General features: G+C 38.4%; 1 protein-coding gene across 1 annotated transcript; it reads left to right on the top strand.

Annotated features, from left to right (window-relative positions):
- The first annotated feature begins 1,001 nt into the window (after positions 1 to 1,001).
- gmnc (geminin coiled-coil domain containing) lies at positions 1,002 to 12,856 on the top strand. The gene is made up of 5 exons (XM_035941922.2): positions 1,002 to 1,141; positions 5,626 to 5,782; positions 7,853 to 7,938; positions 8,132 to 8,248; positions 10,038 to 12,856. The coding sequence occupies exons 2-5, from the start codon at positions 5,695 to 5,697 to the stop codon at positions 11,160 to 11,162; spliced, it is 1,416 nt and encodes a 471-aa protein (XP_035797815.1). The 5' UTR covers positions 1,002 to 1,141; positions 5,626 to 5,694; the 3' UTR covers positions 11,163 to 12,856.
- Positions 12,857 to 13,633: the final 777 nt, after the last annotated feature.

The following is a 13,633-nucleotide window of genomic DNA, read 5'->3' as shown; positions in this document are numbered from 1 at the left end:
ATTTTGTTGTACTTTAATCTCACTTAAATTCAGAGGTAAATACTGCATTTTTTATTCTTTTATTTACTGTTACTCGGCAGATTTAGTTTGATAATTTAAAATAAAATTAAGGAATAAATGAGGATGTAATATTATGGATTAAAACTTTATTGCTCACTGACAGGAAAGTTAAAGTTGAATTACCTGTGATATTAAACTGATAAAGGGCTGCACAGTGGCGTAGTGGTTAGCACTTTCGCCTTGCAGCGAGAAGATCCCTGGTTCGCGTCCCGGCTTTCCCGGGATCTTTCTGCATGGAGTTTGCATGTTCTCCCTGTGCATGCGTGGGTTCTCTCCGGGTACTCCGGCTTCCTCCCACAGTCCAAAAATATGCTGAGGTTAATTGATTACTCTAAATTGCCCGTAGGTGTGAATGTGTGAGTGATTGTTTGTCTATATATGTAGCCCTGCGACAGACTGGCGACCTGTCCAGGGTGTCCCCTGCCTTCGCCCGAGTCAGCTGGGATAGGCTCCAGCACCCCCCGCGACCCTAGTGAGGAATAAGCGGTGTATAGATAATGGATGGATGGATGGATTAAACTGATAAACAAATTAATGCTTCACTGAAATAATCCAATAATTTAATTTACATTATTGTGAAATCTGCCTTTCTGCTTTATGAGTATTTCAATTTTTTACACTTTTGAGGCCACTTTGATGCAGGACTTGTAGTATTTCTGCAGAGTGCTACGTCTATCCAGCTCGTAGTACTTCTCCCACTACTCAGTACTACACTGCAGTATCGGTATCACAGTATTCTGTTCAGCTACAGGAGGTTTAAGTGCAGAATAGAAGCTCTTTTAACGGGAAACATCCACCGCGGTGGGTTTTTACGCACCTCGGAGCGGCTTTCATCCCGCCGCGTCCAGCCCGCTGATTGGACGGAGCAGTGTGTCGTCACGCTCTCTCACACACACACCTGAGGAGCGGCTTCAGACCCTCAGGATCCGGATTCATTTCATTCAGCTGCTCTCGGCGCGGAGGGACGTCGCGGTGTGTTTGCGCTTCTTCTTGGAGACGCCAATGCGCTTTTTACGCGCAGCCTGGCGCAACACGTGCGGAGTTTAGAGGAAGGAATCAGGAATATTTCAGCTCATCCTGGGTGAGTTTTAAGTCTAATTATTACAGACTGTTAACGTGCATGGAGATAGTTTGGAGTTCTGACTGAGGAGCTGCAGCCAGAGTTTTTAAACCTGGTGACAGTTACTCAATGATTAAACACTAAATATAAAAGTTAAAAGCTTTGATTTAAAGGTTAAAATCGCAGTAATTTAACTTTCAGGACGCACAGACCAACAGTGTTTTAATCTGCACCATCACTATTTGCAGTTATAGCTGAGAAATATGTAATTATTGTAATATTTACATTAAATTATTGTGTTTTTATTTAATAATATGACATGAAATCAGCTCTATAATTGCAGAGAGACTCAGTCTGGGTCCACTGGGAGTAAAGAGAGAATTAAAAGTCTGTGGACATCATGTTCTACAGGTCTGGTTTAAATCCTTCAACTATGTAAAAATGCAGTTCTGCTGGAGGAAGAATAATTAAATCTACAAGTTGCATACTGGCGTAAAACTGTTGGAGCTGCCACTGAACTCACTGATGTTTCAGACAATCATGCTTTTTCCAACTTTGTGCTGAAGTTTTTCTGTTTTTTCTTCTAAAATGAGAAAAAAAATATGAGTTAGAACTCTAATCTGATTTTCTGACGCTTTGTAATTTAACAACTATACAACTGAGCTAAAAAAAATGAAGAAAAAACTGTAGTAAATATACTTTGCTGCCTTGAGTCTTTGTAGTACTGCAGGCTGAACTCACTGCACTCTGGCTTAGAGACGTGCTGTGAGCTAAAAGATGTATTAGCATAATAACTGCACTCTGCCACAGAAAGATGCTAACTAAACAGCTAAAGTCACAGAAAGAAGCAAACTGCACAGATAAAGTTATAGAAAGAAGCTAATTAAAGAAAGATGCTAGCTACACACAGCTAAAGTCATCAAAACAAACTATGTGGCTAAAGCCACAGAAAGAAGCTAACTATTTACCTAAAGTCATTGAAAGATGCTAACTACACAGTTAAAGTCATAGAAAGATGCTAACTACACAGTGAAAGTCATAGAAAGATGCTAAGTACGCAGCTAAAGTCATCAAAAAAGCTAACTATGCAGCTTAAGGTATGGAAAAACGCTATCCACAAAGCTAAGGTTATAGAAAGAAGCTAACTGCACAGCTAAAGTGACCAAAACAAGCCAACTATGTGGCTAAAAGCATAGAACAATGTTAACTACACAGCTAAGGTCACAGAAAGAGGCTAATTATGTAGCTAAAGTCATCAAAAAAGCTAACTATGCAGCTTAAGGTATGGAAAAACGCTATTCCCTAAGCTAAGGTTATAGAAAGAAGCTAACTGCACAGATAAAGTGACTAAAACAAGCCAACTATGTGGCTAAAAGCATAGAACAATGTTAACTACATGGTTAAGGTCACAGAAAGAGGCTAACTATGTAGCTAAAGTCATGAAAAGACAATAACTACACAAAGTCACCAAAACAAGCTAACTGTGTGGCTAAACGCATAGAACAACATTAATAACACAACTAAAGTCACAGAAAGAGGCTAACTACACAGCTAACGTCAGAGAAGGGCGGTTAAATACACAGCTAGAGTCATCAAAAAAGTTAACTGTGCAGCTTAAGTTAAGGAAAGATGCTAACCACAAAGCTAAGGTTATAGAAAGAAGCTAACTACACAGCTAAAGTGACCAAAATAAGCCAACTATGTGGCTAAAAGTATAGAACAATGTTAACCACATAGCTAAAGTCATAGAAAGAGGCTAACAATGTAGCTAAAGTCACAGAATGAGGCTAACAGTACAGCTTAGATTATGGAAAGAAGCTAATCAAAAAACTAAAGTCACAGAAAGAAGCTCACTACACAGCTAAAGTCATCAAAATAAGCTAACTATGTAGCTAAAGTCATGGAAAGATGCTAACTATACAGCCAAAGTCAGAGAAGGACAGCTAACTACACAGCTACAGTCATCAAGTAAAGCAAACTAAGCAGATTATGATTAAGTTATCGCAAGAAGCTAACCCCAAAGCTAAGGTTATAGAAAGAAGCAAACCACAAAGCAAAGCTAAGGTCATAAAAATACATCAACTACACAGCTCAAGTCATCAAAACAAGCCAACTATGTGACTAAAAACTTAGAACAACATTAACGACCATATCACCCCCGTCCTGCAGAACCTCCATTGGCTCCCCATTTCACACCGCATCCAGTACAAACTGCTTCTCCTCACCTTCAAGTCCATCCATAATCTTGCCCCCTCTTACCTTACCGATTTGCTCCTCCCCTACACCCCCCCCAGGAATCTCCGCTCCTCCCACACAAACCTCCTTTCCATCCCGCACAGGACCAGCCGGCGACATTGGGGGGACAGAGCCTTCGCCATTGCCGCCCCCACACTCTGGAACTCACTCCCCCATGCCCTCCGTGACTGCACCAACCTCACCACATTTAAATCCCTTTTAAAGACTCACCTTTTTAGATCTGCTTTCCTTAAGTGATTCTGTATTTTATCTTGAACTTGTTTTACTATCTATTGATTTTAATTAACAGTTTTGTTTTATCTTATTGTATTTTATGTACAGCGTCTTTGAGTTTTTGGAAAAGCGCTTTATAAATAAAATTTATTATTATTATTATTATTATTAACTACACCGCTGAAGTCATGGAAAGAGGCTAACTGTGCAGCTTAAGTTAAGTTAACCAGAAAACTAAAGTTATAGAAATAAGCTAATTACACAGCTACAGTCATGAAAAACCAATCTAATTGTGCAACTTACATAATAGAAAGAAGCTAATCAAAAAACTGAAGTCATGAAAAGAAGTTAACTGCACAGCTAGTCATCATAATAAGCTAACTATACAGCTAAAGTCATAGATAGAGACTAACTATGTAACTTATGTCATAAAAATAAGCTAACTGTGCACTTAAGGCCATAGAAGAAGCTAAATATGCAGCTAAAGCCTCAAAAATACACAAATTACACAACTAAAGTTATAGAAAGACAGCTTGCTCTGTAGCTTCAGTCATAGAAATAAGCTAACTATGCACTTAAGGTCATAGAAAGAGGCTAACTACACAGCTAAAGTCAAAAGTCTCTGTCTGGTGAAAGGTAACTGCTGAGATAGCGATAGCTAGCTGTGACTAAAATTAATCCCAAGCCTAGTTATTGATTTATCCCTAGTTGTTGTTTGTCAATAAAAATTTTCTATTTAAATACTTTTTTTCACATTAATTAAAGCTGAATCTAAATGAGACTGTGATGAGAAATAAAGAAATTAAAAATACACTTAAGCTCCTGCTAAAATTAGCTATCTTAGCATATCTCTCTAGCTGTATATCATTTTGAACTAGTGAAATTAATGTGACTAGGCAGGTAAGCTGCCTCCTTTAAATCGAGTACTTACAAGTATTAAATTGCAAATTATTTATTAAATTGATTGTCTTCTAGAAAGTAAAATCATTAATGTAAACAGAAACACAAGCTAAAATGGGTAAAAGGGGTATTTGCTATTTATATAAATGCAGTGAAATAATGTCCTTTTATGGGTCACACATTGCAAAACAACAAATGACTATTTTATAAAAATACTGATTTTTGATGTGGACATTATGTACAGTTTTGGTTAGTATTTTTTCAGTCAACATGTAAATTAATAGTTTTTACTGTGATTTTACTAGATATTTTCAGAAATTTAACAAATGGAGAAAATTTGTGAAGTAAAATAATCTGTAAATCTGCAAATATCTGTAAAAGTAGTGATTTTTTAATTAATTTATTTTTGCTCAATTAAATACAGTAAAAAAAAGTTATTTTATGGCCAAACGTTGCAAAGAGGGAATTTTAATAACACAGATTTATGATGTGGACATTATTTACTGTTTTGGCAAGTTTGTTTCTTTGTTGTTGTTGTTTTTTTTTTCAGTTAAAGTGTAAATTACTATTTTTTGTGATTTTAGTATTTATCACTTGTAGTTTAGCAAACCAGGGAAAATCTGTAAAACAACTGTAAATAGTCAAAACAAACAAACAAAAAACTATAGTTAAAAGCTAATGTTTTGGCTGTTTTTTTGTCTATTTTACAGTTAAAGTGTAACTTATGACTTTTTTGTGCTTCTACTAGTTATTATCTGTAGTTTAACAAACCAAGGACAATCTATAAAACAACTGTAAAATGTAAAATAAATCAACAAATTACAGTTAAAAGGATTTTTTTTAACAGTGTAGTTCCTTTATCTCCCTGTAGAGGGCAGACTGCACTATTGAACACGGTGTCCTAATCATTAGATTAACATGGAGCTGCAGTGTTCAGGTGTTTGTTGCTTTTCGTGTTGCTAAAATGTGGCTGAAGTGTTGATCATCTCCATATCAACACAGTCGTTGGCACTGCTGATCACACAACACGTCCCCGTAAACCGAAGCTGGTCCCCACATAGATAGCACTCACACACACAAACACACATTCACCCTCCCTCCTTCCATCTCTTCATTCAGCTTCTGTCTCTCTGTAGGGATTCCCTCTGCTCCTCCTCCTCCTCCTCCTCCTCTTCATCATCGGCCCAGACACTGTTGACGTTCCCATGGAAACCCTGGCCTCCATTTGGGCCCGTGACCCCGGTGACCTCTGTGACCTCGCAGAGAAGCGACACGAGCCGTCGGCAGCATTTGGTGAGTCCAAACAACAACTATAGGAGGGTTTATTCAGGATGCAGGATTCTGATTGGCCAATCAGAGAGCAGCCTCGCTCCGCCGAACTTCCCCTCATGAGAGGAATATTTCTGTAAATGCTACGTTCAGCAGAGTCAGACTCATTTATCAAACCGCGGAGTTTCCACGTGAGCGATCCGCCTCTCCACCGCAGACGGAAACATCCGGACGGTTTATATATTGAGATTCATCCTTTAATTTTCTCCGCGTCTCCTCGTTCGAAGGGTTCAATTTGTCAGAGCTGATCTGAGCCAGTTTTATCTGTGAAATCTGTCGGCTACAGTTCCTCCGGCGGCCACAAGGTGATGCTAATGTGTCGCTAACGTCCTCCTCCGGATCCACCACTGAGAAACTGTGATCTAGTGGCTGATTCAGACTTCTTTTTTGCATTTTACACAGCTTTTGAGAGCGAATGGAGAAATCTATGCATTTTTCTGTTATTCTGATCATCTGATAAACAAAAAAAAGTCTATTATACTTGAGTAAATGCAACCAAATTGACTTATGAATGTGAATTATTACAGTATATTTGTTCCCTAATGTTTCAAAAAGCAGCATAAACAGAGTAGAAAAATTAATACAAGGTCCTGCTTTTAACTTTTTCATTTAAAGAAACAAAAGTAAAAGCACCTATTTTTGCAAATGATCCATACTGGATTATAAATATCAATGTAATGACGTGTTAAACACCTGGTAAGAGAAGATTAATCTGTAAAAATGTATCAAATGTTCTTTAATGATCCTGTTTTATTGCTAATAGTTGTAATTTTAATGACTTTATCTACTCTCTGATAGTTTAATTTACTGTTTTATGTGAATGTTATCCAAAAAAAGAGCAAAAATGTGCTTTTTACCAACTTTAGCTACACAGCTAAAGTCATGCAAAAAGACTAACTGTGCAGCTTAACTTATGGAAAGAAGCTAAAGCTAAAGTCACAAAAAGACACGAAATGCATAGGTAAAGTTATAGACAGACAGCTAACTACACAGCTAAGGTCATCAAAACAAGCTAACTATGCAGGTAAAGTCATAGAAAGAGGCTAACTATGTAGCTTCAGTCATAGAAATGAGCTAACTACGCACTTAAGGTCATACAAAGAAGCTAAACGTGCAGCTAAAGTTACAAAAAGACACAAATCTCACAGCTAAAGTGACAGAAAGACTGCTAATTACGTACCTAAATTCATAGAAAGAAGCTAACTTTGTAGCTTCAGTCATAAAAATTAGCTAATAATACACTTAAGGTCATACAAAGCAGCTAGACATGGAGCTAAAGTCACAAAAAGACACGACACAAGTAAAGTCATAGAAAGAAGCTGACTACACAGTTAAGGTCATCAAAATAAGCTAACTACGCAGGTAAAGTCATAGAAAGAGGCTAACTATGTAGCTTCAGTCATAGAAATAAGCTAACAATGCACTTAAGGTCATACAAAGAAACTAAACATGGAGCTAAAGTTACAAAAAGCCACAAAATACACAGCTAAAGTGACAGAAAGACAGCTAACTAAACAGCTAAAGTCATCAAAATAAGCTAACTATGCAGCTAGAAAGAAAGATAACTACACAGCTAAGGTCATCAAAACAAGCTAACTACCAAGCTAAAGTCATAGAAAGAGGCTAACTATGTAGCCTAAGTCACAGAAATAAGCTAACTATGCATTTAGGGTCATACAAAGAAGCTAAACATGCAGCTAAAGTCACAAAAAGACATATAATACACAGCTTTAGCCATGTAGTTAGCTGTCTTTCTATGACTTTAGCTGTGTATTTCGTGTCTTTTTGTGACTTTAGCTTCTTTCCATAACTAAGAAGAATTTGCTTTTTATCAACCTATAGAAGCCTTATCTTCAGAATACTTTGATATTAGCCCTTCAAATGCTGGACTTTTATGTTAATTTAGTGTCAGTTTTGCTCAAGTAAAGAATCTGAACACTTCTTCCACTGGTGTTTTCAGCTTTAAGATGTCAGTAAACAAGGAAAAACATTTAAAAAATAACATTACTGACTGTTTATGCGTCTTTCTGTCAGAGTCTCAATGTGGTTTCTATGGATCTCCTCCTGCTGGTCTGATGTGGACGGAGCAGATTTCACCTCACCTGCAGAGAAACAAACAGGTAACATCTTTTTTAACTCTGAATTTCTATTGTGTCACATTTCTTTAAACAATCAGTGTTTTAGAGTGAAGCTAAGCGACAGAGGCAACTTTGGTGTTCCCTTGTACTGAGCTCCTCGAGGGGTAGTTTAAGGCCTGGATTTGTCCTCCAGGAAAGAAAGAAGAAGTTTTAAGTGTGCTTTAAATGCTTCCAGCTGCAGGACACTCTGCTGCAGAGGGAGGAGGAACTGGCCAGACTGCAGGAGGAGAACAACAAGCTCAGAGAGTTCCTCAACTCCTCCTTCGTGAGGAACCTGGAGCAGAAGGCCAAGGTTAGAGCATCATAATACCCATCAAATTACACAGATTATATCCCAAAAATTACTGCAATTAGGTCCTTGTTGCTTCCTAAACCTCCCATAAGACCCTTTTACTGTAACTCATGGAGCTTTTTGTTTATCTCATATGTTTTTTCTGTAGTTTAGGGGGAAATATTGCACTTTTTATTCTCCTAAATGTATTTAACAGCTTTACAAATTAAGATTTCATATAAAACCTGCTGGAATATGACAAATTCATCAAACACAAGAGCTAAAGACATCTGTACTGAGAATTCACACATATTTCATGTAAAATTGTCCTCAGAGAGAAAGAAGTTAGAAAGTCCTTGTGAAACGCACTCATCCGTCCGTTTATCTGTCTATCACAGGCACAAAGAGAGTTTTCTTCCTGAAGCTCAGCTGCATTCAAAGCTACAGACACTAAAACAGCCCATTTAGAACAGAATTAAAACCAAGACTTACACAGTCATGGAGAAATTAACCATCTTTGTGGTATTTTAAGACACTAAGACACATTCTCAGACATGTGAGACAGGCCCAACAGAGTACCTCTAATTCAGATTAAACCTGAATTTTTTTGGTTTGTGACACTTTCTAAAGTTTTAAGAGACACTTCATCTTTAAACCTTTGGTCTGAGGATCAAAAAGAACAAAATAAAACCATAATTTAGTAGTTACAAGGAGCTTTTTGAGCTCATAATAATGTACTTAAGATGTTTATTGCAGTATTTTTACTTGTACTGGGATGTTTTTATGTTGACATTGTACTTTTACTGAAGTAAAGCATCTAATTTTTGAGAAAGTGTGCTTCAAATCAAAGGGAGTTTTATTATTTGATACATTACATGGTTAATATAACTTTTGTATGTCTGAGGAGCATAACTACGAGGATTAAGGACAATATTTGAACAAAGATTTTGAAGCAGAGAAGGTGGAGTTTCAGACGATGTTGGTCAAAATCAAAATATTTTCATAAACAGACATGAGTGCACCTCTGGCACAGATAAATAACAGACCTGGCAATGGTAAATTTCCTGTTAAGAGTACAAGAACAAATTGTTGATGTGTTTTCAGTCTCTGCAGATAAATTTTCTCATACACCGTATGAGTATTTGCCCTCTTCTCAATTCTTATTTTTTTGTACTTTTTTCCCCATTGAATGTTTAAGATCATCAAATAACTGTAAATGTCAGACAAAGATAACCCCAAGTAAACACAAAATGCAGTTTATAAATGCTAATTTTATTTATTAAGGGGGAAAAACATTGAAAGCTACCTAGCTCAACAACCGAAACAGATGTCAGTTACTTTATTTCTCATCTGTTCCTTAATTTCTATGGATCGTGGCATTCTGTTGAGATCTTTTGGCCGACTTCATTAGTCAGACGGGTTCTAATTAAGTGATTTCTAGATTGAACAGGTCTGGAGGTAATCAGGCCTGGGTGTGGTCGGTTAAATTGAACTTGCTTTCCAAAACGTGATTAGCCACAGTTAATTAATGATTTAACAAGGAGGGCAATTACTTTTTCACATAGCGCCAGATAGGTTTGGATAGCTTTTCCCCCTAAAAACATAAAATCATCTTTTAAAAACTGTATTTTGTTTGGTTTGTTTGATGGTCTTCAACATTTAATGGGGGGAAATATTCAAAAAAATAAGAATTCGAGAAGGGGGCAAATACTTTTTCAGGGCACTGTAATTCAGCACCTAATTTGTTAAAACAGTTTAATAAAACCGTGATGGCCTGTTGCTATAACTGCATCTCATTCTGTCCTCACAGAAACTAACTGCCAAGGGAAGAAGGATGCTGAAGAGGAACCTCAACAATGAAACTTTCAACCATCAGCAGCTCAGCAAGAGAGTCTGCAGGAACCTCACTGCCGAGTTCTGCTCCGAGTCCTCAACCCCCTCAGAACCAAACCTGGACCTCTGGGTGCTACGAACACTGGGACTGAAGGACCGAGACACCATCGACACGCCCAATGAGTCCTTGTCCGACTGCAGCCCCAGAGGTTTAGTTTACGATGCTGCCGTCACGCCTTCGTCGTCTCCTGAAGACAACCTCAGCTCATCGTTCGGTTCTCTGGTTGCCTCGTCAACGCCGTTGTCCGTCCACAGCTTCTGCCAAAGATCCACTCATGATTACAGGTTCAGAGAAAGCCAACCAGACTGTGGAAATCCTGCTGAGTCCAATCAGAACTGCACCAGATCAGGTGACGTCACTGCCGACAGACCAACCAAACATCTTGAGGCGACCAGGAGCTGTAACACCTCCACTGCCTTCGAGATCCGCTCCATCGCTGCCGCTAGTCGAGTCCAAACTCTGGACTCAGAAAACCCTCCCATGTTTTGGTCTCACAGCCGGACGCCATCACAGGACTCAGTCCAGTTCAGCCCACCAACAGGAAGAGTCCACTTCCCCCAGATGTCGACCTCCAACCAGCTTTGGACACCTGGCAGCCAGACTCCTGTCGAGTCCAATCAGAACTGCAACAGATCAGCTGACGTCACTGCCGACAGACCAACCGAACATCTCGAGGTGACCAGGAGCTGGAACACCTCCACTACCTTCAAGATCGGCTCCATCGCTGCCACGAGTCGAATCCACACTCTGGACTCTCAGGACTCAGTCCAGTTCAGCCCTCCAGCAGGAAGAGTCCACTTCCCCCAGATGTCGACCTCCAACCAGCCCTGGACACCCGGCAGCCCAACACATCCGTCAGCATTACATTGGTCTCCTGCAGCGCCGCCGATGCCTTGCGGTCGCTCAGATTTGGCGTTCAGCATGTCGCTCAGCCCGTCCAGCAGCGTCAAAACCCACAGCTTCCCCCAGGGCCAGGCCTTCGTCAGGAAGGACACTGGAGGGCGGTGGAACTTCACCTGGGTGCCGAAACAAGGACCGTAGCGTCCTGGAGGTCGTCCATTAGAAAGACATTAAACAAACCAAAAGTTCAGGTCTGCAAGTCAATGTTGGACCTTTTACTGGTTTGTTAAGACTTTCTTAACACAAAGAGCCTCACTTCCGACCACAACGATGGACTTTACTGTGACGGTTTAATGGGAAAGCTTCGATAACGTGCCTTTTATGGTCCTTCGTCAATAAGGATCCTGTTCAGATTTTTTAAAAAACTGTGCAACGTTTAATTCACTCGACTAATCCGACAAAAAATGTATAAAAAAAACATGAGACTAACCAGCCAAACTGTGAACCTTTTTACAGTTTATATGTGCAGCTAATTACCTTACAATAAGTCTAACACTAAACATTAACAGGACTGCCTAAAGTGTCGTCTGTATGCTGAGATATTTATCTAGTTTGTCTGTCTAAATTGTGTACAAGTCAAGCTGCCACAACTCTCAATGACTTCAGAGTCTTTTGCAGGTGGTTTTAAGGTAGTTTTGGCTCATCTGTGTCAATTAAACATGAAGAAAAATTGAGTTGCAACACAAAAAACTGCCTAAGAAACAACAACAAATCAGATGTTTAGCAGGTTATTAACACAATTATAGAAACTGGTACTACAACTAAAAGTTGAAAATTAGTGTAAATGTAACGCTAAAGCTGCCACTGGCTGGTTTGTGGGATCGTTGGCTGTAACTGAAGAGCTGAGCTTAATAAAAACGTCACTGCCGCTGTTGATAAAGCAGTTTCCACAACAACAAAAACAGTTTCAGCTACCCAACAAGATAATACTCGAAGCAAGCAACCACTACAATGCTAATCCTCAAATCCAAATTGATAAAGCGTAGTTGTGATTGTTTTGTTTGTGCGGCATAAAGCCTCGTAGGGGTTTAGCTAGCAATGGGCCACCATGACAGAGTCCTGCGTGGCGGTTAATGACCTTCAAGTCAGCGCTAACCGGCAGCGAGTTACAAAACTTGTTTTTAGTTGCACATCTTTGGATGAACTTGACATTTTAAACCGAGATAAACTAGTCCTGAAATAGTGATCCGACTTCACATCCAGCTGCCATTTTAACTGAACGCAAAGCACTTTTTCAACAACTTCAAACACTATAAACTCACCAAATGTGCATTTAACACATTTAGAGCCATTTTACATGTGATAAAGCTACATATTTTAATCAGTGGTTTTCATCTTGTCCTGTGGAAACCATTTATTTAGAGAAAACAGAAGAAACCCTTGGAATTCTAAATCAGTTTACGCTGTATGTCGGCAATAAAATGTGAAATGTGTTGTGTTTTGGGGAAACCACAACGAATGAAAATTTCTGAATTTCATCTTATTTCTCTTTCAAAAACTCAGCACAAAAGCTAGAAATGACATGTTAAATGGCCAAAAACCTCACAAAGAGAAGTTTTAAATGTGATGTTAACTGGAAAATATTGTTTTAAAAGCTGTATATTGTATAAAAACATGTCTGAATACATGTGGACGTGGGAGTTTTTTTTTCTTCATGTGATTAATTTGTGAAATTGTTTTGATTTAACGGCAACATATCACAAACAGATTAAATGTTTACATGTGAAAAAATGAACGTTTCATTTATTATTTACGTGTTAAAGTTCAAGCTAGAAATGATGTTTATATTAGTGCTACATTACTAAAATATAATTCACTGTGTGGTGGTAATAAAATTATGCCAGGAGGAGATCGGGGTGGATGGAGGGCATAGAAAGCGCTCGACTACAAAACACTAGAGTTAAGGTTCAGGAAAGACAGCACCTCTAAATACAAATAAATATTTTTTAAAAACTGAAATAAACGTGTATTTTGGTCACTGTGAACTTTTTGTATTAAACATCTTTCTCTAATATGAACCAGAAAACAGTCACTACTAGTGGACACTCCACTGAAAGATGGGATATTTTAGAAAAAACTAATACATAAATTAACATTTTCTTGTTACACAATCCACTCTAATGTATTTAGTTTAACATGTTTATTGTATCTAAATATAATCTGTAGCAGATAAAATTTATACAGACTTTGAATAAGTCGAATTTTTTGCTGCCTTTGATCTGCAAGTTTCTGCTCAGCGGCTGTTCTTTAAGCCGCAACTGAAATCTCACCTCAATAGCAACATATTCAAGTAAACATGAAAAACATGAATGCATGGATTAATCAAACATAGGGGGTCCTCGACTTACATCAGAGTTGTGTTCCTACAGACTGACGTAAATAAATTTTCGCCATAAGTCGGAATTTCAGCAAAAATATAAACAAAGCCATTGCATGCATCACAACATCAATTAGTTCTTCGGAAAAGTAATGTTCCGAGTGTTTTACTCTACATAATTTCACTTCCATGGAGATGGCTTTCCTTTCCTTCAAAGCATCAGAAGAATCGGATTTATGCTTGGAAGCCATAATGAAGGGCAAAAAGTTAATGAATGTAGCACAAACAAAGGTGG

The sequence above is a fragment of the Amphiprion ocellaris genome, chromosome 7 (assembly GCF_022539595.1).
Source record: "Amphiprion ocellaris isolate individual 3 ecotype Okinawa chromosome 7, ASM2253959v1, whole genome shotgun sequence".
NCBI lineage: Eukaryota > Metazoa > Chordata > Actinopteri > Pomacentridae > Amphiprion > Amphiprion ocellaris.
This window is presented reverse-complemented; position numbering and strand designations above follow the sequence as displayed.

What these genes read in the sequence shown, in the direction of transcription:
- gmnc (XM_035941922.2), top strand. Translation starts at nt 5,695, where the DNA reads ATGGAAACCCTGGCCTCCATTTGGGCCCGTGACCCCGGTGACCTCTGT. An exon ending in ACCTGCAGAGAAACAAACAG is followed by an intron (nt 7,939 to 8,131) that starts GTAACATCTTTT and finishes AAATGCTTCCAG; the next exon opens with CTGCAGGACACTCTGCTGCA. An exon ending in ACCTGGAGCAGAAGGCCAAG is followed by an intron (nt 8,249 to 10,037) that starts GTTAGAGCATCA and finishes CTGTCCTCACAG; the next exon opens with AAACTAACTGCCAAGGGAAG.